Here is a 26468-nt window from a genome sequence, read left to right on the forward strand (position 1 = left end):
GTAGTAAGAAGTAGGTGGTGGCACCTGCTTCAACGTTCATTTCTCTCAGACAGATGTTTCCAGGACTTATTCATTCTTCCGTCATCTGTCAGCGAACAATTGTCACCAGTCTTTGCTGATCTGTTGCCCATCTTCTTTCCTGTTGAAAGATGATGACAATATAGTTTGAGTGAGCCAAGAGGCTCTGTCTGCTGAATCTGTGCCAGAGTGAAGTGGAGCATCTCTTATCATCTTTACAAGCTAATGGATGCAGTAAAAGTTAAATCAAGAGGGTTGCTGAGTCTTCTCCATGATCTAAGGATAAACAGGAAGAGAGAATTGAGAGAAAGGCAATCTTTCTATACATTCCAAGAATTACAGTCAGAATTAGCAAGGTTTTAAAGCATCACAGTATCTTTTTTCTTTTCTCTCTTTACAATTTGCTTTACATTGCACTGACACAGATAGGTCTTATGGTGATGTTGGAATAGAGAAGGAAGCAACCATGGCCTTAATTAAGGTACAGCCCTAGCATTTGCAGTCACAAATGTCGTTGACATCATAACGAGAATTTCAACCTTGAAGTGGCTATGGGCAGGACATGTGGCCCGAAGAAGGGATGACAGTTGGACCAAGGTTGTTCTCGAATAGAGCCTAAGAGATAAACTGAGACCACGAGGACATCCGTAAAATCGCCAGAGTTAATCTGCAAAACATCGCTCAAGATCGCTGGAAGTGGAGACAACTCCTAAATACTTACCTAAGTTTCAGACTTCAAGAGGGCACGTCAGTTATTGCTAGAACTGGCTGATTGTGATTGTGGTTGTGAATATGGAAAACCACGGAAAAACATCTTCAGGGCTGCCAACTGTGAGTTTCAAACCCACTACCTCCCTAATGCAAGCTGTCAACTACGTGACCCATGCCACACAGCCATTCACTTGGTCATCACAATATCAAGACTACCTATACAATAACAAAGAAAATGTGTGACCAGTTTCACTCAACAAAGGAACCTTGGGACCCTATCACCAGGGCAGGCATGTACCATATTCACTGTTCATTCAGAAAGGTTTATATCAGGACCGACAAATGCAGCATTAACACCAGGCTGAAATAACATAAGCATTATTGTTGTCTCATCCAACCAGAAAAATCACTTTTCTCGATCATGAATTGAACTTTAAGGAAACCACAGTTCTGGCTACTACTTGCCTGTATCATGCTCATTTCTATTGATAGGCTGTGAGAAAATGAAACATGACAATTGTTTCAATGGGAAAGAAGAGGGACTACAGATTAGTAGAGTTTGGCAACCCTTGCTTGCCATCAGTCAATGGAAGAATGGCTACACTGAGTCACACAGCTCAAGTCCTGGAAACACCTATCTGGGAGAGAAGCAAGTCGATACTGGCACAACCACGTAGCCTTCTTGCAGCCGACATGATCTAATTAATAGCTTGGAAAAAGATGAAAGTTTGTCAGTTGACATCAGCCATGAAAGTCTGCACCAATATATTATGTTGACCTTTTTACTAGGAAAGTGCATTTTTAAGATGGTAGAGTAAATTATTATTGAAATATATCCCAGTTTTGTTTGCCATGTGCTGTATGATTGTTTCAGTATTTCCTGAAGGGTCAAATAAGCTTGTTGCTTTATGTAACTGTTAATCCAGCAATTATAAGTTACAGGATGTATGATTTTAAATGGAATACAAACCACCTGATTTGAACTGCAGCTGCCTTGGAGAGAAGCTAGCGATGATGTCATTTTTGAACGATCCTTCACAGCAGCAGTGACACTGCATATGCACAGAGTTATATGGAAACCTTTAGAATATGATTATGGTCATTTATCAGTGATTAACTTAGTTATCATCTCCTAACAGGCAAAGTATCATAAGCACCAAAATGACTCATTATTAGGTATAAAGTTTATGATAGATTTTATGCTGATGGGAATGTCCCTGTAAAGTGTGTTTTCATGTTCACCTGTGATCATCATCATCATCATCATCATTTCCCATTATCCAGCTGTAACTGGGTAGGGGAAAATATGGTTCCTCTCCACTTTCTTCAGTCCTTCCACCACTCCTGCTCCAACACTGTGTTCCAGTCCAGGTTTCTTTCTCTAATACTGTGTTGGATTGTGTCCTTCCATCTAAGTCGTGATCGTTCGCGGCCTCTCCTTCCTTGCATTTGCATTTCCATCACTTGTTTTGGCATTCTTTCATCACCCATTCACTTTATGTGCCCAAACCATCTCTTCTTTATTCTATCATCATTTTTTCCACTCCAATTTCTTCCCAGATTTTCTCATTCCTTACTCTTCTGTATCATACTCCTCAAGAACATTTCGGCTACCTGTATTCGACTCTCATCCTTCTTTGTCATTGTCCAAGTTTCTGCTCCGTAAGTTGTTATGGGTACGTAATACATCTTGTACATAGTTTCCTTTGCTTCCATTGGCAAATCTTTGTCCCGTAACATATTTCTTACACTCTTACACTATGATAGAAACAGCTTCCAACTTGAATCCTCTTACTAATTTCAGCATCCAGTTGAGCATTCTCCATTAATTTACTCCCCAGGTATTTGAACGTCTCCACTACTTCCTGGGGCTTGTCTGCAAGTCTAATCTGACCTTTCCCTTCTTTCTCCCCTCTAGTCATAATAAGAGTTTTACTTTTTTCTACACTTATTTTCAATCCACATTCTTCGATCTTCCCATTCACCACATCCAACTGTTCTTGAACATTCATGTCCTCTTCTTCCCAAATCACAATATCATATGCAAATAATAACATGTTTGTTTCTCTTCCTCCATATGCTAATTTTGCTGTTCTCATGATGTCATCCATTACTTTTTGAACCAACTTGTCCTGCCAACTTGTGTTTGCACACAACTACAACATTTCTTGTACATTGCCATGGTCATTTTTATTAATCCCTGCCCAATTCCTTTTTGCATCAGACTGTCCCAAACTTTAGTCCTGGGGACACTGTCATATGCCTTTTCAATGGCAATGAATGTCATCACCGTATCATTCCTATACTCCCATTGCTTTTCCATTAGTTGTCTCATAATGAAAATGGGCCCTATTGTTGACCTTCCACTTCTGAAACCAAACTGATTTTCCTGTATCTGATTTTCAACCCTACAGCTCCAGCTGCCTTTATCATCTCCACTGAAATTTCATCTATTCCAGCAGTTTTTCCATTCTTCATCTTTCTGACTGCCATTTCAATTTCATTCATTGTAATTTCTTTGTCCATTTCTTCATCAACTAGTTGCCTTTCCTGGTGGTCTGTTGAATGACTGTCATTAATTTTCATGTTCAGCAACTTCTGAAAATACTCTTTCCATCTATTTACTTTTTCTTCTGGTTTTGTTAATATTATGCCACCTTCATCCTTCACAAATCTGGTGTTTACTTGATCTCTCTTTTTGTTTCTTGAGATACCATACAGAAATTTCTTGCTGCCCTGCATATCATCTCTCAGTTACTGTGTGAATAAGGCCCAGCTTTTTCTCTTTTCTTCTTCCACTACTTTCTTGGCCAAATTCTTTGCCTCTACACATTTTCTTCTACTTTCTTCAGTCTTAGATGTTTTCCATGCTTTCCATGCCATTTTCTTTTCCTTCACTTTAAGCTTTACCCTATCATTCCACCAATGTGTCTCTTTGTCTTTCACATTTCCTGAAGTTCTACCATACACCTGTGATAAATAAATAAATCTCCTACTGCTATCGACCCCAAGGAGCCATTGGCATCCAGGTGACCGCTGTTTAGCCGTTATTCTCGGCATTCAGAACCAGGGCCACTACCTCGCCATCAGATAGCTCCTCAATTGTAATCACATGCGCTGAGTGGACCTTGAATCAGCCCTCAGATACAGGTAAAAATCCCTTACCTGGCTGGAAATCGAACCTGGGGACTCTGGCTAAGAGGCAGGTATGCTACCCCTACACCATAGGGCTGGCAGCAGCTTAAGATAAGTACAAAAACTTTTCTCAGAGTTACAAGGATGACAGTGGAGGACTTCTGCATTAATAATTTATCTCACTTGTTCATAACACACCAATTCACAATCGGTGACAACTTTATGCAATGCAAACAATATTGTGCATATATACGCCGGGTTAAAAAATGATTCAATAGAATATGAGAATGTTCTTATAGAATGAAAAATATCATTCTTTGTTTAATACTGTATTATTTTCTACTGGTATATTATTTTGTTATACTCTGGCAGAAAATGCAATCCCAACACCAAGAAGGAGTGTGCTAGATAAACAAAATTTGGGAGGCATGTTTGTACATCTGAAAGATGGTGCCTATTCAGATTTGCACACTAGTCGACAAAGAGTGGTGTTAATTGTACCAGTATGACTTTGCAAAGCAAATCATTACCCCTCAAATTAAATTTCTCTGTGTTAACTCTACTAATATTTTAAATGTGAATTTCTATCTTATATGACCTGTATTCATCTTTCACAATTTTGGAGATAGCACTTGCTCTTAAATGATGTATTTAGGCTATAAACGTTTACAGCAAGCTATACTGGAGCAAATAAAAGCAATATGTGCAATTTAACCCTTTGAGAGTCAGGTTTCTTAGCCCACTGCACACCCCAAAATTTAGGTTTTTGCACATGTTTGTAAAACAACCCTCAAGAGGCATTATATTTTAATGAAATGAATGAATTTACCACAGTATGTTAACAAGACATCAAACAACTAGTTTAAGCACAAAAATTGTGAAACATCATTTTTAGTAATGTTTTTTGGTATGATAATCCTCAAAACAAGGTACAGGGCAAAGAGTTTTGTTGCACTCCTTACAATGGTAGATAGCCCTTTTGTTCCTTTTCTCTCTTCTTGATGTGTGAGCACACACATGGCACACTCTTGAAGGTGGTCTTCTTCCTGGTTCATTTGGGGGATTAAGCTGCTTTATTTACCTTCGTTCGCTTCGGACATGACGGCTGTAAGACCTCGTCCTATCTTTCATTTAAGTCTTCAGCGCTTGAATTATTTACAGATATACATCTTACATCATTTTCATCACTGTCTTCAAATACTGAAAAATCACTTTCATCATTCATAAGGATTTATTTACCTTTATTTACCTTTGTTTGCTCCGGACGTGGTGGCTGTGAGACCTAATCCTCACTTTCATTTAAGTCTTCACCACTGGAATTATTTCCAGATATACCTCTTACATCATCTTCATCACTGTCTTCAAATAATGAACAATCACTTTCATCATTCATAAGAATCGGTTGTAAGACCTCATTCTCACTTTCATTTAAATCTTCACCAATTGAATTATTTCCAGATATACCTCATACATTGTCTTTATCACTGTCTTCAAATACTGAACAATCACTTTCATCATTCATAAGAATTTCAAGAACTGTATTGTCGCTTGTAAGCAAGTCAGCTCGACTTGGCGCAGCTATTTCCAATTGTTTGCAATTGACTCGCTAAAGCTGAAGACATCCGCTTAAAAACATTTCATTTCCAGTGCTCTCTGTGGTGATAACAATAACCTAACAACTTCAGAAAATAGCCAACAGATGTCGGGAGCTATCCGTTTTTCAATCATTGTCCAAAGACATACAGTTACGAAGATATATCACTTCAAATTTTGACACACAATATATTGCACCGTAACCACAGCGGCACTTACTGCTACATGTAATATATTGCGCCATGACCTTCAAGGGGTTAAGACACATTATTTTACATTTTCATTATTATTACTATCATTATTACATACTGATTGTTTTCGTTAGTAATTTCACTGAACAGTGTATCAATAAAAAGCAATTGAAAAACTCTAGTTCAGTCTCTGGTTTCACATCTCGTGGTGGTTTGTAGCCTGAAACTGCTGTAAATGGTGATTTCTTGAAATTGGTATCTGTTGATTTATAATTTTGCCAGCCGTCAGCGCCAGCTACATATTGGGTTACGGTACACAAGCCGACCATCGTCAGTTCACTTGTAGGTGCCGTCAAATGCTATTAGATATATACTTTAGGGTGCAAGTAAAGAATAGAGGTGTGAAATTACTGGGGTTTTGTAGAATTACCTGACATACAACGCTGAACTGTACACTGTATACGACTTAAGAGAGCACATGGCGACCATGTTTGTTTACTATCGTTCGAGCCTTCACGTGCGTGAGTGGACTGGACACAGCTGACATCTACACTGCCATCTAAATAATACATTTTTGACTTACTGTCAAATAGTATCTGGATTTTACAAAGTTCCACACTGAACAAAAGATGGCAGTACAGTATAGCATCGTGTATTTTGTTGGCTAAGAGTCGACAGACAAGCAGTGGGCAATACAGTGTCATGTCGGGCCTCACCCGACAGACAAGGGGTAAGGGTTAAATATGCACTGTACACTATGTGAGTGTTAGTCACAGTCTAGTGCTGACATGAGGTAGTTGTGAGTCAAACATGCCTTTAAGGAGAATATGAAGGCAATATCAGTAGCTTACTGAGTTTGAACGAGACCATGTGATATGGCTACGAGAAGGTGGATGTTCTTTCTGCGATATCACAGAAAGACTTGGCAGGGATGCATCCACAGTGCATCGGTGTTGGCAATAGTGGACAGGGGGAGTCACTGTCTTAAGAAGAACGGGTTCAAGCCACTTACCAGGCACTACAGAAAGGGAAGATCATCGCATGTCTGTGGTTGATTGTATTACATCTGCAGCAGCCATTAGAGCTTCAGTTGACACCAGAGTGACACAGGGAACTGTAACAAATTGATTACTTGAGGGACAGCTCCGAGCGAGACATCATGTAGTGTTCAGAACACTAACTCTGAGTCACTGTCATCTGTGATTTTAGTGGTCACAAGCTGAAGCTCATTGTAGGTCGGAATGGAGACCTGTTGTGTTCTCAGATGAAAGCCGTTTCTGACTTAGTGCCAGTGATGGCTGTAAGTTGGTAAGAAGAAGGCCAGGTGAGCGCTTGGAACCAAGCTGTCTGCGATGTCAACACACTGGACCTACACCAAGAATTATGGTTTGGGGAGTGATTTCCTTTGACAGCAGGAGCACTCTCATCATCATCCCAAGAACCTTGACAGTAGATGTGTATGTCCGACTGGTGACTGAACCGGTTATGCTGCCATTCATTCACAGTATTCAAGGGGTTGTTTTCCAACAGGATAATGATTTAATGTACAAAAAAGTTTAAATCCATGTAATCAATACATTAGATTTCAGATAGTTCAAATTTAGCTCATTCAAAGTTTTTTCTTCCTAGTAGTAGATTTGATGAGTGTAATGATCCTCTTCAGCTAACAAATAAATTAACAAGATAAAAACAACCAAGAAATGAGTACATAGATATCTAAAAACATGGAGGTGAACTATCCATTTAAACAAGTCAAAAGGGAATGTGGAAACAAGAATACAATGAGCAAGAGAATTTGTATAATCAATGGGGTTAATGATTCTAAAAGTTATATATATAGACCATAATATTATTAGCAATATATTACTGGGCAAGTTGGCCATGCGGTTAGGTGCACACAGCTGTGAGCTTGCATCCGGGAGATGCCTAGGCATGTAAGATTTGTGTGTCTGATTGAAACTAGTTGATTATACAAGGCTTCTGTGTATAGCTGTAGTCTTCTATCTTTATCCAAGGTTGTAATGATGTCCAAATTAATGCTGAGCAAAAGAAGTTGAGTCTTAAAGGCTTATACTAGTTGTGTGTAAACATAAAGTCATAGTGATCAACCCGCTGAATGAGGCATGTGATAGTATATCTAAAAAGAGAAAAATGAACAGGAATTAGAAAAGGTGAGAGAAAGATGGATAAAGAAAAATGTTCCAGTGGGACTGCAGCAGTTAACAGCTGGTAATGTTGTAAGAGCTTGGTGGATGTTTTGGCTCAAAGCAATGGGAGGAAGTGGTAGAGTCAGTGAGTGGGAGGGGGAAAGCAAAGAGGAAGAGGGGTGGGGGAACTTGTAAGATGCATGTGAACAATTACTAATGTGATGCTTGTTGAGTTGGCGATTATGGTAATTGTAGACTCAAGAAGAATATTATTATTTTCAGATATTTCGTTAACATTAAAGGTAGGATCAGTAAACTGGTCGAGAGATATGATCCACTCCTCAGTAATGGTAAGGAGGAGGCCTTTCTGATTGAAGCTAATTATGTCTAAATCCTGTTGAATATTGGTGAAATGATGATTAAAATCTTTGACATGTTGACCCATAAGTAAAGTAAACTCGTGTCCTCATCCCGAGGTGGTGCAGCTCTTTTCAGGCACACCCCCCAATGGAGGTGAGCTGCATGTATCAATTCAACCACATACCAGCTCTCCTGCCATTCTTAAATTTCTGGCAGTACCGGGAATCGTACTGTGGCTCCCAAGGATGGCAGCTAATAACACTAACCGTTATGCTACCCATAGGTGAAACCTTATATGTTTTATTGCATTGAAGTGTTTGAGATAACGTACATTAAAATTCCTCCCAGTCTGATCTACATAGGTGGTTTTGCAGTCAGAGCATTTTAGTCTATATATGCTTGAACAACCAAATTTGTTAGATCTATTTATGGAATTGGAATGATGGAAAAATGGAAATTGTTGCTAATGTTTCTAAATGCTACATGAACATTACACTATGTGATCAAACGTATCTGGACACCTGGCTGAACTTGACATACAAGTTCGTGGCGCCCTCCATCGGTAATGCTGGAATTCAATATGGTGTTGGCCCACCCTTAGCCTTGATGACAGCTTACACTTTCACAGGCATACGTTCATTCAGGTGCTGGAAGGTTGCTTGGGGAATGGCAGCCCATTCTTCATGGAGCGCTGCACTGAGGAGAGGTAGCGATGTCGGTCGGTGAGGCCTGGCATGAAGTCGGCATCCCAAAACATCCCAAAGGTGTTCTATAGGATTCAGGTCGGGACTCTGTGCAGGCCAGTCCATGACAGGGATGTTATTGTTGTGTAACCACTCTGCCACAGGCTGTGCATTATGAACAGGTGCTCGATCATGTTGAGAGATGCAATCGCCATCCCCGAAGTGCTCTTCAACAGTGGGAAGCAAGAAGAAGATGCTTAAAACATCAATGTCGGCCTGTGCTGTGATAGTGCCACGCAAAACAAGTAATGGGTGCAGCCCCCTCCATGAAAAGCACGACCACACCATAACACCACCGCCTCCGAATTTTACTGTTGGCACTACACACGCTGGCAGATGACATTCACCGGGCATTCGCCATACCCACACCCTGCCATCGGATCACCACATTGTGTACCATGATTCGTCACTCTACACAATGTTTTTCCACTGTTCGATCATCCAATGTTTGCGCTCCTTACAACAAGCGAGGTGTCATTTGGCATTGACCTGCGTGATGTGTGGCTTACGGGCAGCCACTTGACCGTAGAATCTGTTGTCTCACCTCCCGCTGAACTGTCATAGAACTTGGAGTGGCTCCTGATGCAGTCTGGAATTCCTGTATGATGGTCTGGATAGATGCCTGCCTATTACACTTGACTATTATTAATGAAAGTGAAAGTAACATACTTTTGTTGTGGCTTTGATTCTCTGATGAGATTGGATTTAGATTTGTGTACCTTTAGATTCACACTGTTGTTACTTGGATAGGTGACACTGTAGTCTCAAATATCTATAAACCAGCCAATATCAAGTGGCCTAATCAAGTTTTAGATATGCATCAACATCCAACTATCTATGCAGGAGACTTCAACAGTCATCATCAGGAATGGAATTATAGAATCAACAATGACAACGAAGAGGCTCTAATGAGTTGGGTAGAAAGTAATGACCTTTTCCATGTTTTTGATGCCAAGGTTCGAGGTACTTTTAGATCTGCAGCGTGGAGATTAGAGTATTGCCCTGACCTATGCTTTGTGTCTAGAAACCAAGACAATAAATCTTTACCAATCACCCAGGAAGTGCTCACTGACTTCTCTGATAGCCAACACTGGCCAGTCCTCTATGAGCTGGGCATCCAGATTCCTCTAGTTTCAACTACCTCACGACCACACTGAAACTTCAATAAAGCTAACTGGTCTGCCTTTACAGAGGGCCTTGACAAATGTTTGCAAAGGATGCCACCAACAAGTACAGGATATGAGAGATTCTTAGGAGCCTTGATATCTACAGCAAAGAAACACACCCCTAAGGGGCTTGGAAATTAACGAGCTTAATGAGAAAATTACAGTCAGTATTCAAAATGCAGCAAAGAGGATCCCATTGAAGAAAACTAATAAGAGGAGCTGACTTTCACTTAATACCATACAGCTCATTAAGGACAGGAGGACAATGGACAGGGATACAGCAGAATACAAAAATCTTAACAAGACCATTTGCAAGGAACTAAGAAAAGATCTAAGAAAATTTAATAATAACATGATCATGTAGACAATTGAAGAAAATAAAAACATGAAGATTTTAAAGAAAACTTGTCTACAGGAAGACCAAAAATTACAAAAATTAAGAACCAAAATGGAGAAATAGACACAGATAGGCAAAACATTACTGAAGTTATTAGAGATTTCTATTACAAGCAGTATACATAAACCATTAATAAACCACCCAGTGATGAACAACTAGTCCAGAATTATACACATGAAGTAACACCAGAAGTAACCACTGCCGAGATCGAAAATGCACTTAAACAACTAAGGAATAAAAAATCCCCTGGGGAGGATAAAATAACAAATGAAATGCTGAAATTAGGTGGAAGAGATCTGCTAGAAGCTGTGAGAATACTCCTCAACAAGTGTATTAACTCTGGATGAATACCAGAAAATTGGAAAAATGCTGAAGTGATACTTCTCTTCAAGAAAGGTGATAAGGAAAATTTAGAGAACTATCGTCCTGTGAATTTGTTATCACACCTTTACAAGCTCCTGACTAAAATTGTAACCAACCGCCTCACAAGAGAACTGGATTTTTATCAACCTGCCAAGCAAGCAGGATTTCGTAAAGGTTTCTCAACTGTTGAACACATCCAGACTATTCATCTTCTTGAAAAAAACCAGAGAGTACAACATCAAGATTCATCTGGCCTTCATTGATTATAAAAAAGCTTTTGACTCAGTGGAGATTTGGGCAATCATGAAGGCACTTCAAAATGCCATGATAAACTCAAGGTATATAAAGCTCCTAGAAAAAATTTTTGATCAAGCAACAATGGCAGTCAGAGTGGACAAAGACCTCATCACCAATAAAATCCCAGTTGGCAAAGGAGTTCGACAATGTGACACAATCTCTCCAAAGCTGTTTACCCTTGCCTTGGAAGATGTATTCAAAACCCTTCATTGGGATAATAAAGGAATAAAAATCAACGGATTATATTTGAACCACCTGCGTTTTGCCAATGACATTGTGCTCATAAGTGAAAATCTAGATGAGCTAGAAAGCATGATCCAAGAATTAAAAACTGCTTCTGCTAAGATTGGTTTGGAAATGAACATTAATAAAACGAAAATACTAAGTCCAGACAGTAAACCACTTAAAATGGGAAACCAATATATAGAAGCTGTCGATGAGTACATCTATCTTGGGCACAAGATAAAACTTGGAAATCGCCATAAGACCTATCTGTGTCGGTGCGACGTAAAGCCCCTAGCAAAAAAAAAAAAAAAAAAAAAAAAAAAACAAAACTTGGAAAAGACAACCAACGTGCAGAAATTCCTTGCAGAATAGGTATGAGTTGGATAGCATTACAAAAACTAAGATTCACCCTGACCAACAAGGATGTTCCAATTAACCTGAAGACCAAGGTTTATAATACGTGCGTGCTGCCAGTTACTACTTACGGTCTGGAAATGATGACTCTGACAAAGGAAGTGCTCATAAGCTTCAGCAAACACAACGAGCCATGGAGCGACAGATGCTAGGGATCAGCCTTAGGAATAAGATCTGTTCAGAGGGCATCGGAAGAAGAACGAATGTAACAGACATCCTAGAGAGAGTAGCAAGACTAATATGGCAATGGGTAGGACACGTAGCTCGACAAGCCTACAACAGGTGGACCTCTAGGATTGTTCACTGGAGACCATGGGAACACAAGAGAGGCACTGGAAGACCCCAGAAAAGATGGCTCGATGACATAAAGCTGTTGGCTAGAACACGCTGGTTCCAAGTGGCTCAAGACCAAAGACGATGGAAGCATATGGAAGAGGCCTATATCCAGCAGTGGATTGAAATAGGCTAGAAGGAGGAGGAGACGAAGAAGAAGAAGAAGAAGAAGAAGAAGAAGAAGAAGAAGAAGAAGAAGAAGAATAAGAATAAGAAGAAGAAGAAGGGGCTTCCAAAGATAGTATATGCCTGGATGGAATGAGGAAACAGATAATCTATATTAATAATACATTGATAGTGGTGATCACAAAATTGCAGATCAGCTTTTACATTGCTTAGATTTTGCAAGAAGACAAAAGTGGATTTTGAAAGTTGAATCACTTGACTTTACAAAATCCAGTCATGAACTTTGATCCCTTTTCAGAAAGCTGGGGGATGATAAACCCATTACACGAATGAGTTCAGAAATTCACCTAAACATAATTGCGTCTCATATAGTCATGACTTCCAAAAGTAGCATGGATAAAGTATTCATAAAACACATCAAGATCTGAAAATTCTGGAAGATAGTGTCTAGATATATCAGAGTACTCCAGACCTTTTACTATGAATGAGATAACTACTGCAATTGCTGATTTCAAGCCGGGCAAAGCACCAGGTATGGATGGTATTCACCCAGAATTTTTTCATTCATTGTGGAGATAGAGTATGGCTATTCACCTTCTTCATGAACATCCTACAGAGTGGGCAATTGCCCAAGTTATTAAAATAAACAAAGATCATAGCCATTTTGAAGAAAGCCAAAGCTAGTAATAAACCAGAGAGCTATCACCCTCGTGCCCTGCTTAGTGTGACATATAAATTACTAGAAAGGCTCCTTCCTTTTCAATAGAATTGGCCCAGAGATATTCAATAAAATCCCAGTGGAGCAGGCAGTATTCAGACCACACAGAAGCACTGCAGACCAAATAATGCATCTTACAAATTGCATAGAAGCAGGCTATCAGAGAAAGCTTAAGACATTGGTGGCTTTTATTGATCTGACAGCAGCCTCTTATACAGTCTGGAATGATGGCCTATTCTTCAAGTTTCTGGAAGTGATACCGGCTCTTGAATAACATGTCAAGCCAAAGACTTTTCCAAGTACATATGGAGAATACTATGAGTACCAAAAGATCACTAAATAATGGACTTCCTCAGGGTTCTGTTCTTGCTCCAATCTTATTTAGCTTATGTATCTCAGATATGCCTGCCACACTTTCAAGAAAATTTGATTATGCTGATGATTGAGCGATTGTCTAGCTTAAGCCAGTGAGGAGGACGGACGTGTCGTGTGGCGTGCGCCTGCTGAGTGGAGTGGATTAGGAGTGAGGAAGCGGTAAGGTCAAGCGATCGGCAAGGAGATAGATACGATGAATTGGGTAGACGTAGAGGCTATGAGGAAAGTAGTAAGAGAAGTAATACAGGAGGTATGTCCGTTTGAACAATTAAAGAAGATGCTTCAAGAACAAGTCCAGGAGCAAGAAAAGACGAGACAGTGGATCCAGGATTATATGAAAAATACGAAGGCGATGATAGAAGGCAGCGAGAAAGAACTGGTGTCACTAAGAGAAAAAATAAAAAATATGGAAGAAGAGATGGTAAACCTGAAGAAAGAAATTGAAGTCTGCAGATAGGAGCGCAAGAAGAAATCCATATTTATTTATGGGGTGGAGGAAGAAAAGGCAGAATCTAAAGTGGACATTATTTACAAAGTGGTAGATGTTATACAAAAAAAATGAAAATAAATTTCAGTGAGGTAGATATAGACAATGTGGAGAGAGTTGGTAAGGTGGGAGGGCACAGGCCCATAAAAGTGTCGCTGCTATCTTCATTGATGGCAGATATAGTGATAAGGAACGCTGGTAATCTACAGTGTGAGAACATTAGAATTAAGAGAGATTTCGGAAGAGAAGAGAGTAGAAATTTTAAAATTCTTAAGAAACATTTTGTGAAAGCAAAAATTCAGGGATTGAAAGCGTATATTAGTGGTCAGATACTTGTGGTGAGCGACAGGAATTGGACCCGAAAGTGGACAATATCGAAACTGAAATTAATGGATGAGAGTTTGAGGCAAGAAGAAACTAGCAGGGCTGAGAGTTCGAGGCAAAAGAGTTTGAGTCAAGAAGAAATAAGCAGGGCTGAGAGATTGAGACATGAAGAAACTACCAGGAATGATGTGAGGCAAGAAGAAAAAAGCAGGGCTGACAGTTCGAGGCAAGAAGAAACTACCAGGGCTGATGTACATACTGTAAAGGAAGGAACACTGAGTAGATGGGGTTCCTGGGAAGAGATCATGAAAAGAGCTGAAGAAAAAGGAAATGCAAGGAGGATGGAAGTAGCCAGGAAATTAATGGATGAACTAGTGTCGGAGGTCTGCGCGAGGGAAGAAAAAGAATCACAGGGGAAGACAAGTGGACAGAATCGGAGCGAGAATAATGGTTTGAGGGAGGAAGCAGAAGTAAGAAGTGCCGTGATCAAAGGGAGAAGCTTGAGTTTGAAGGACCTATGGGACAAAAAAGGAAAAATGGAAGGAATAATTACGAGAAGTAAAAAGTCAAGTAACAGTAGTAAGTAACATAGTTTGCCTATGGATGGAGGACAAGAGAGGAAGTGTAGTTTATGGTGGTGTCTGTATGTGTGTTCTTATCCAAGTAATGGTGCCTGTATGTGTAGTATAATTGTAATTGAAGTGATGGTGTCTTTAGGTAAAAGATGGATGGATTAATTGTATGGTATTCATTCAAGTGATGATATGACGACTGGATTTGAAGTGTTAAGAATGGAAGGTGATGATGAGGGATGGATGATAAGAGAGGTAGCGAAGCTTAAATGGTATTGATGATAAGAAAGGTAGCATAGTTTAGATGGTATTTATTCAAATGATGGTGCCTGTATATATGGATGAAAGATAAGAGAGGTAACGAGGTGATAAGGGGTTTAAGTGTATTGCAATTGTATGGTATTTATTCAAGTGTCTTTAGGTACAAAATGGATGAATTGTGGAGTTTGATAGATGGATGATAAGAGAGGTAGCGAAGTTTAGATGAGGGATGGAAATGAGGAGAGGTAAAGAAGTTTAGATGGTATTATTCAAGTGATGGTGTCAGTATGTGTATCTAATTGTTGAAGTAATTGTGGCCTGGAAAATGATGGATGATTGTGGAGTTCGATAGATGGATGATGTGTAGTATAATTGTTATTAAAGTGATGGTGTTTTTAGGTAAAAGATGGATGGATTAATTGTACGGTATTTATTCAAGTGATGATATGACGTCTGGATTGGAAGTATCAAGAGGGATGATGATAAGAGAGGTAGCGAAGTTTAAATGGTATAGATGATAAGAGAGGTAGTGAAGTTTAGATGGTATTTATCCAAGTGATGGTGTTTGTATATATGAACGAAGGATAAGAGAGGTTACTAGGTGATAAGGTGTTTTTAAGTGTATTGTAATGGTATGGTATTTATTCAAGTGTTTTTAGGTATAAGATGGATGAATTGTAGAGTTCGATAGATGAATGATAAGAGAGGTAGTGAAGTTTAGATGATGGATGGAACGAAGTTTAGATGGTAATTATTCAAGTGATGGTGTCTGTATGTGTATGGTTTGTGGAGTTCGATAGATGGATGATAAGAAAGGTAGTGAAGTTTAGATGGAGGACTCTAATTGAAGTGTCAAATATGAAAGGTGATGATGGATGGATGATAAGAGAGACAGCACAGTTTAAATGGTATTGATAAGTGATGCATTAATTAATGGTAGATTGGTAAGCAAAGTTGGTTGTATATGATCATTTAAATTAGATTAAGAATGGTTGTATAAGACGAGCAGGAACAGATAAGTAGTGCAGTGATAAATTTGCAACATGTGCAGAGTACGTTGTAGCAGAATGTGTGTGCAACGGAAGTAAGGAATCAGCAACTCAGAGGGAGTCAAGTAGAGGAAATGTAGGAGGAATGGAATGTGCAAAGGTTCGCGTGTTTACTCAGCAGGGGCACGAAGGTCTGTGACATACATAATACAGCTTAAATTGCATATCCTGGGAAAACAATAGAAATATTGTTCTATTCATATTTGTTCATTCCGTACATTATTTTCTTTTCTTTTTCTGTACAGCACATAGAGTGTGATATGTATTTTTTATTTTTTTTTTTACAGTTCATAGAGTGTAAATTTTGGCTTAGGTTGGACATTGTTATTTTCTCTTTAACGGATCAAATAGGTATTCTTATTGTAGATCTGAGAAAATAATAAATAATAATAATAATAATAATAATAATAATAATGATTGAGCGATTGCTACCAGAGGTACAACTATCGAGAAATCAGAGATGACCCTAAAGGACGACCTATGGAGTTGATACAGTACAGTAAGGTGTGGAGACTTACACCTAATGCCAACAAAACAGAATTATGTTGTTTCCATCTAAACAGCAAGATGGCTAATACATAATTGCAGGTGTACATTGGAAATCAATTATTGAAACATAACAGATTCCCTAAATATCTAGGAGTCACCTTAGATAAAACACTCTTCTTTAGACAACACCTTCGTAACATCCAATCCAAAGTAAGAACTTGCAACAATGTAATCCAAAAATTATGTAGTACAACTTGGGGTTCAATGGCAACTTTACTTCATTGCACAGCTTTGGGACTTATGTTTTCGACTGCCGAGTACTTTGCTCCTGTTGGTTGGTTAGCCCTCACACCAACCTCATAGATACACAGCTCAACACCACGATGTGTCTCATCACCGGCACAGTAAGGTCTACACCCACATATTGTCTATCTAGCCTTAGCCATATCTTTCCACCAGATCTTCAACGTAAAAGCGCTCTCCTCAGGGAGCTCAAGAAAGTAATGAATAATCCCCAATTACCAATACATGATGACATCGTTGATGTCCATCTGAATCATCTAAGGTCTCGAAATCCACCTATAAGAACTGCAGTAGAATTGAAGAATACCAACTTCAGTATAACTAAAGAATGGCAGGGAAGACCTGAGTCAACTCTGCCACCTGGGTTTCAGCCTCCTCATAAAACCTTGCCTTGTATTAAAAGGATATGATCGGTCCCTGGTAACTGCGCAGATTTCTGCTACAAATGGAAAAGAATTTCCAGACCTAACAGCGACTGTGGTGCCTCTAAGCATACCATCCAACATATTATCACCAAGTAACCAAAAAGAAAGTACAGTGGCGACATCAGTGATTTTGCTCATGCATTTTCAGAGACAATTAGTTACATAAACGACCTGGACATAAAGATATAGTTTGCTTTCCAAAATCATGTGCGTATGTATTGTATCTGTAAAGCCATACACTAAATAAATAAATAAATAAATAAATAAATAAATAAATAAATAAATAAATAAATAAATAAATAAGTAAATAAATAAATAAATAAATTTTCTTATAGGACTTTCACAGTCCCTTTTGACTTGTTTAAATGGACAGTTCACCTTTGTGTTTTTAGATATCCATATACTCATTTCGTGGTTGTTTTTATCTTGTTAATTCATTTGTTGGCTGAAGATGATCATTACACTGATCGAAACTAGTATTAAGACAAAAAACTTAGAATGACTTCATTCCAATCAATCACTACTGATCTGCATTTACGGCAGTCACCCAGGAGGCAGATTCCTTATCTGTTATTTTCCTAGCCTTTAGATCTCTTAATTAAAAGTTGGAAATATGACTTATACTTCTGAAAAGGATATATGTGATACTTTCAATCTGTATTATAGGAAAGTGATGCAGGATGCAGTGGAAAAGCTCCCGTCCTCAAAAGAAATGTCATTTCTTGAGAATTCACCTTATCAATCAATGTTCCTTAAACTGACTATAGAAACTGAAATTGTGGGTATTATAAAATCCTTAAAGTACAAAGATAATGTTACAGATGATGAAATCAATAACGTTTTTTTTGAAAAAGTTGGTGATCATTTATTATCATTATTTGTCCCTTTGATTAGCATGTTGTTAAAAAATGGGGGAGTACCAGACAAGTGTAAAATTGCTAGGACTATACCAATTTTTAAAAGTGGGAATAGATCAGACCCAGGGAATTACAGACCAGTGTGTATCTTGTTTTACTTTGCAAAATTAGTCAAGTCAATACTAAAAGTCAGATTAATAGATTACCGAAAATCATGTTACTTTTTCATTAAAAACCAGTAAGGCTTTCTTCCACATTGCAGCACTCATTTAGCTAGATTTCACATAGTGATTCTGATACAAAATTCCCTCGATAACAATAACATTGCGGTAGGCCTTTACATCAACCCAGTGAAAGCGTTTGATACAGTTAATCATCCGCTCTTGTTGAATAAGTTAACAGCAACAGGAATACGAGGAACAGCACATAAGTGGTTCCAAAGTTACTTAATAGCAAAAATGTTTGAATGATACAATCGGTCTAGAATCAACAGTTGCATTTGGTGTCCCTCAGGGTTCAGTGCTAGGACCAATACTCTTCCTGATATGCATAAATGATTTAAGTATGTATATGGTATGTTGCTGTTATTTGCAGATCTTTTTTTTTTCTATGAAAATGACACTGAAGAACAAATAATGGATAAAGTACAAAGAGATGTAGATACTCTCCTACCATGGGTCACAGAAAACAGTCTTGTTTCAAATACTTCTAAAACTAAATATATATCTTTGCACAAGTCGTCTTATGCAATAGCTTCTTTAACCCTGACAGTAACATGTCTATAAATATTGCTTTAGTTACACCACACGTCTCGAAGACTTGCAACTCAAAGCCTATTATTTAAAGTTACGTTAAAGTTACTAGACGGAATGAACAAGGAATAGAGGTGGTGGAGGGGATAACTCTCCCCTCCTTATGAGTACTAGATGGCATTCATCTAATAATCGTATGGTATAATTGTCAGAGTTAAATAGAGTAAAAATTAACACTCAAATTGTGGAAAGAGTCCATTCATTTACATACTTAGGTCTTATATTGAACACAACTTTATGCTGGTAAGAACATACATCTCATATAGAAGGTTGTTATAACTGCTGTTATAAGAGTGTTGAAAAGATTACAGAATATAGGATTAACTACACAGCAGCTTAGAAGCACTTATTTCTCTTATTCACTCACATCTACTTTACATGAATGTAATATAGAGTTTGTGCAATAGAGAAGAATAATTGAACTTGAAATAATTCAAAATAGGGTCATAAGATTAATTTATAAATATAACTTTTTGAAACATTCCACTGAGATATACAGGCACACGAAGATCTTACCTGTCAGAATGCCTAATACATACTCTGAAGCACTACTCACGTACAAATTTAAAAATGGTATAATATCCTTAAACACAGAAATTAGGTACAAGAAAGCCATTCATAACTACCAAACTAGGTCAATAGATCAGATATACACTGTCCATGTATCTCCTTCAAGGTATGGATTAAAAAGTACAACATATTCTGCTGCAGCATCTAATAACAAATTGCCAATTGAGTCAAGGAGTGTTAATAAATTTTCACTATTTAAGAAGTTTGTTTTTAGTTATTTTTTACAAAAATATATAGAAATGTATTAATTACTATGCCACAGTTAAATATAATTTCTAATTATCTCCATTGTACTGCCAACATTGTTGTGATCAACATATATTATATTAAGAATAATAGACATTTTTACCATGAATTGCTAAGTCAAAATTGTAAAGGGCAGTCCCTCCATCGAGCTAATAGCTCATTGGAACAGTATGCAGGATAAATAAATGTTCATGTAAATCATAAAATAAATATTTAGATAACAGTATATTTGAATTAATAAGTTGTCCACCTCCCTTGCTGAATGGTCAGCATCTTGGACTTCGGTCCTCGAGGCTCTGGGTGTAATTCCTGGCCAGGTGGAAGAATTTTAATCGTAAATGGTTTTCTTGGTTCGGGGTCTAAGTGTTTATGCTGTACCAACATTCATGCAACTCATGTACCACAGACAATACTATCTTCCACCATACTAACACACAGCTTTTTACACAAGCCAGCCACCATAACCAGAGGGGCTGCCTTATAGGGGCTGCACCAGGCTAGCCACTCATAAATTTTAGCAAACATATAAATTCAATAATCTTATGGGTTAATTTGGGTTAATTTGTAATACAGTGAAGTTAAATTGTCAAAAGAGGTTCTTACAAATATATACCGGCATGCTTTTGGAGAAAGAAAATGAAGGGTAAGGGCAAATATTCTTGTCATATAGTTTTTTGCAGTTTGTTACCCAGAGATGTCATTTATACAGTCAAAATGATGTAGGCCTATCTGACAAACCCCTTAATATCATTCAGTATGCTACTTACTGTATTATCTGCCTGAGCCTTAAGACTATCTATAACAGGGATGAGCTCAGCCACTATGTTTGGTCACCTCTATTTCTGGTGCAATAATTTTAATTTATTTCTGTAAGTAACTCCCTTAGTCCTCAATTGGTCTATTTGGATGTAAACACAAGTTTCTCCACTTTTATTAAAGAGAGAACATTTCACATCTGGCATTTCCTTTACTGCCATACAGTAGTCTAATGAAGCAACTTCAAAAGTTTTAGGAGTAAAGGACCCTGTTCTCCTGTAAAATAAATTTTTAAAATATTACACCCTAAATAAGTACCTCTGTTCGACGTAATCTTCACATGAATGGCTAAATTAAAGAGATATTAACCTTTGATTTTGCTAGTGGAAAACACTACAGAGTGCACAGCCGCATGATGCATAATAAGTTAAAATAAATACAATATAGATATTGTATTTATTTACAGTAACTAGTCTCCAATGTTTTGGTACAACCAATATAGCAACCACACATGTCCACAGGCTACAACTCGGGCACCACATGGATGACTCTATGTTACCCTGTGCTCGTTGGTGCATTGTTATGTCTTTGTTTTGAATTGGGTGTTACTATTAGAGTGTGTTTTTAATCATATTTAGTGGCACAATATTTTTGCAAAGTCAACAGCTGATTCATGCACCATCAACAATGCTTCAGAAAAAGGTGATTTAAAACATCTAAAGTGCCTTTTTTAAAGAAATAAATATTTTTTGAAAAGAATTGTAATAGTAGTTCTCACAATTACAACATGGAGTATAATTCAATGGTATTATTGTGTGAGGAAATTTTGGGATCATGTTGTCACTTTTCTTTTTGTCTCCAGTAAAGTTTAAGAAATGCCACTTAAGATACTTTGCCTGTTATGAGAGGATATTATGATTATCATCAGTGAATGAAGTGTTATTCATTTTGTACAGAATCAAACTATGAGCTGTTGATAATTTTGGAAAGAATACTGTATAATTCTGTTAGTCTGTCAAAAATTGTGAAATGTTTGTAGTTCATCATTATTCCATCTCTCAACGATCCTACCTCATAATGTGTAGAATTTCTGATTTTCATTCCAATCGTAAAGTACAACTATGTGTTTTTTTTTTCTACATCAAAATATATTATGTCACCATTTTCTGATATCTTGTAATTTTGTACCTCTAATGAAGTTTTATTAAAATGTTGTCTTACCGAAGAACAGAGACCTATGCTTTCATTCAGCAATGAGATTAACTTGTTATCCATATCAAAAGAACAGAATAACAGAAGTCTAATATCAAGCATTTTCATGCTTAATTATCATAATTTCAAAACATAGCTTGTTTCTGCCATTTTCTTTTGTTTAGGTAATCAGTTGCATAAAATAAAGAATCCCAGTTGACTTAAATATCAATTTTACATAAATCTGGTGTAATGAAATGAGTGAGAGAGAGAGAGGGGGGCAGAGGAGAAGCAAAAGTAGCCACCACCAGTCTGTCTCCTTTATGGTTGTGATACTGTGAAAGCTGTTGAGGTATGGGTGGTACTTATAAGTGCTGTAATAACACTTTCTATTCCAGTGAGGAAAGTAATGGCAAAATACCTCACTCCTTATCATGTCTTGCATGCCTTAATATAGTGCCACACTTGGTTTTTGCCATTTCTCTTTAACCACATAACTTCTGGTGGTGTTGGCTGAGGATCCAAGCAGCCTTTGGCCTGAAGACTTAACAGACAGACAAAGAGCCTCCTTTCACTATGTATAGGTATAGCTTTCTTTAGATTATCTCATGTACAATATTTCTTGGGCCGTTGGGGCCACTCTGGTTCATTTTGGATCTTGGCCAGCAGTTTAAAGCCTTCCCTGATACCACACGATTTTTTTACATAAAAATTCTGGGATCCACCAGGATTTGAACGTCAGTAGTCTGGATGGAAAGCCAGCAGCTAAGTGCTGCTTTACTAATCATGCCCTTGTCTCCCCTTCTCACTATCAGGGGCATATTTGGGGACAGGGTTCAAATCCCTCCAAAATAAGATTTTCAAAATTTTCTATTTATATATATTCATAACACATCAGTTTACAGATTGTGAATAACCACAAGTATTTTGAATTTTTACAATTTAGACGATGATAACCAAAAATATTTAAAATATTGTAAAGAAAGACAACTCCTAAATGATAATCGTTTAGTGCATTCTTCGTTTTAGCCCTTCTGTGTGTCACCTGCTAAAATTTTTTATATATTATACTAAAATAACATGAAGTCAAAATTAATAATGTAAAACAAACTACAGAGCATTGCTGAATTTAGACTGCATGCCAACTGATGTTAGTTGCAGCTAACATGAGGTCAATCAATCAATCAGTACTGATCTGCATTTAGGGCAGTCGCCCAAGTAGCAGATGCCCTATCTGTTGTTTTCCTAACCTTTTTGTTGTGATTATTGGGATTTGATTATTTGGACTCGGAAGACGGTGATAAATTATGTATGTAAAGGATTTATTCAATTGTTTGTTTTGGTTTTCCTCAGTATGTGAATTTTGGAATTGTTTAATTTGTTTGAAGTCGATATGATTTTAAAATTATTTGATTGTCATTGTAATTCTGGTGCATCCTGTACCACACGCGCCACATCGGTGTGGGAGATTTCCGGTTTTGTAAAGCTGCATCAATTTCGTAATTTCTAGAGGCTTCCTAAATGTTCTTTGTCAGCACTATTTTTTTCTGCGCTCCTATTGGAGAAAATAAAAGGAAATGTGATTGGTAGGTGAAGGAAATCATCGTACGCTCATTGGCCGTGGTAATATTTCATAATTTCCGGGGAGAAGCGTTGTCGCTGGAGCCTTGCTCTGCGAGGGCGTCTTTTCTGTTTGACCACTGAAGGGAACGGTCACCTTCCAAGGTACGGGTCTTCTGGGCCCCGCCATCCGGTAAGCACTGATTATTTTTTTTTTTAACTTTTCTGGTATTCAGTTTCAGATGTAGTGTTTCATTTAATTTATCTTGCCGGAGCGTACCCGTGTTTCCTTCTGCTTCCAAATGTTATAATTATTGACTTAGCCGTTTCGGTAAGTCGCCTCACTTTGTCAAGAGATAGTTCCCGTTTGTTGTTTTGTAAATTAATTGTTATACGCCTTTCGAAGTAATCCTTATCAGTAATATTTTTCTCGGGACTATCTCATTCATTCCGCTTCATCATGGAATATTCATCTTTAGGTCGGGTACCCTTTCTCAGAAGTGTTTTTGAGGGGGCTACCCACTGAAGATGCTCTGCTCCATGATTATACGTAAATTATTTTTCCTCCTTAGATGTATCTCTTCACTTTAGTATAACGTTACCTTCCTTTATTTATTTCGAACTGTTTTGGGTTTTTAAAGGTAACGCCACGACAGTGGAACGTCATGTGTGATGTTCCGGTGTAAAATAAATTTAATTACTAAAAGCTACCCTCATGTAAATTGTAATGGTTGTTGAAATTATGCCGTCATTATTTTAATTGTATCTTGGTTATTGCTTTATATATGGAATCAAATCTAACTTGTTAAGTAAAGTTTAGGATTACATTGACTTCGCTTCTTCAGTGTTACCATTAGCCATACTGCAACCTCTCCAAAGGGTAAGGTTACAATTAATAGGTTTAAAGAAGAGAAAATGTTTGCTACCGTAATGCTTTCACCAAAAGTACTGTACACTAGGCATGTAAACATGTACGAAATTAAATTTGCAAGCACATAAATCACAGGAAATAAACAAACAGTTTAACCAACATGACTATTAAGAAAGGATAACCGGGAAGCGGCTGGGAACCATATCCAGGCGGTGGAAGGTAATGGTAACACTGAAGAAGCGAAGTCAATGTAATCCTAAACTTTACTTAACAAGTTAGATTTGATTCCATATATAAAGCAATAACCAAGATACAATTAAAATAATGACGGCATAATTTCAACAACCATTACAATTTACATGAGGGTAGCTTTTAGTAATTAAATTTATTTTACACCGGAACATCACACATGACGTTCCACTGTCGTGGCGTTACCTTTAAAAACCCAAAACAGTTCGAAATAAATAAAGGAAGGTAACGTTATACTAAAGTGAAGAGATACATCTAAGGAGGAAAAATAATTTACGTATAATCATGGAGCAGAGCATCTTCAGTGGGTAGCCCCCTCAAAAACACTTCTGAGAAAGGGTACCCGACCTAAAGATGAATATTCCATGATGAAGCGGAATGAATGAGATAGTCCCGAGAAAAATATTACTGATAAGGATTACTTCGAAAGGCGTATAACAATTAATTTACAAAACAACAAACGGGAACTATCTCTTGACAAAGTGAGGCGACTTACCGAAACGGCTAAGTCAATAATTATAACATTTGGAAGCAGAAGGAAACACGGGTACGCTCCGGCAAGATAAATTAAATGAAACACTACATCTGAAACTGAATACCAGAAAAGTTAAAAAAAAAAAATAATCAGTGCTTACCGGATGGCGGGGCCCAGAAGACCCGTACCTTGGAAGGTGACCGTTCCCTTCAGTGGTCAAACAGAAAAGACGCCCTCGCAGAGCAAGGCTCCAGCGACAACGCTTCTCCCCGGAAATTATGAAATATTACCACGGCCAATGAGCGTACGATGATTTCCTTCACCTACCAATCACATTTCCTTTTATTTTCTCCAATAGGAGCGCAGAAAAAAATAGTGCTGACAAAGAACATTTAGGAAGCCTCTAGAAATTACGAAATTGATGCAACTTTACAAAACCGGAAATCTCCCACACCGATGTGGCGCGTGTGGTACAGGATGCACCAGAATTACAATGACAATCAAATAATTTTAAAATCATATCGACTTCAAACAAATTAAACAATTCCAAAATTCACATACTGAGGAAAACCAAAACAAACAATTGAATAAATCCTTTACATACATAATTTATCACCGTCTTCCGAGTCCAAATAATCAAATCCCAATAATCACAACACTTTTCTTAAATTATTTCAAAGAAATTGGGAATTTATTGAGCATCTCCCTTGGTAAGTTATTCCAATCCTTAACTCCCCTTCCTATAAATGAATATTTGCCCCAATTTGTCCTCTTGAATTCCAACTTTATCTTCATATTGTGATCTTTCCTGCTTTTAAATAGGCCACTCAAACTTATTCGTCTATTAATGTTATTCCACGCCATCTCTCTGCTGTTTGTCTGCTGACAGCTCAGAACATACTACTTAATACCAATATAAATCGTCCGTTATTGGACATTATAAATTTTCCACGGTATGCATTAGCCAGCGTCTTGGTGGGTGTGCTAGGTACCAACTGATGAGCCCAAACTAGCACATGGGGGCAAAACACTGGCAACCAGGAATGAGTTAACTGGAAAATTTATAATGTCCAATAACGGACCATAAGGATAAACATCTATACCACATACCACTTAGTCAAGTTCTTTCTTTCTTTCTTTCTGTCTTTCTTTCTTTCTTTCTTTCTTTCTTTCTCCTTGATTGTGCAGGTGGATGGACACAAGGTGCAGCAGAAGAGATGTCAGGTTGTCTGCAATTCACCACAATCACATAAAACAATGTTGGTAAGGAAGTGTCACTTTTGTAAGTTCTTCCTGGATCTTGCAACTTCAGTTTGTAATCTGTTCAAGGACTTCCAGGATTTCTATTTCTCCATGTGACCAGAAGGTGGGGATTCTTTTGGTTCCATTCATTCTGATAGTTTACAAGTTCTTTCTTTATGCCTGGTGACTCAGGCTATTAAGTTTATAGACATTTTTAAGGATCTAACCTAAATATTTTGTGAATTAAGTTTGAATATTAATTGTACACAACTTGTACGTACAAATCATTTGAAGTAGATAGCCTTAGATAACAAGATTTACATTTTCTGTAACCATTCATTGAAATGAGATAGATAATCACATGACCTTTGGTTAAAACTAGGCAGACCACTAGACCACTACATGTAAAGTGAAGAT

The 26468-nt window shown here is 37.7% G+C and overlaps 1 protein-coding gene across 1 annotated transcript in view; it reads left to right on the top strand.

The window, feature by feature from the left end:
* The window catches only part of LOC136878885 (broad-complex core protein isoforms 1/2/3/4/5), a 681897-nt gene extending 655808 nt beyond the window's left edge, over window positions 1–26089 (top strand). Inside the window, exon 7 of the mRNA XM_067152460.2 lies at window positions 25998–26089. Coding sequence (XP_067008561.1) covers window positions 25998–26062 — 65 coding nt within the window. The 3' untranslated portion in view covers window positions 26063–26089. The remainder of the gene's footprint in view (window positions 1–25997) is intronic.
* Window positions 26090–26468: the final 379 nt, after the last annotated feature.

Source organism: Anabrus simplex, chromosome 8 (assembly GCF_040414725.1).
Source record: "Anabrus simplex isolate iqAnaSimp1 chromosome 8, ASM4041472v1, whole genome shotgun sequence".
Lineage (NCBI taxonomy): Eukaryota > Metazoa > Arthropoda > Insecta > Orthoptera > Tettigoniidae > Anabrus > Anabrus simplex.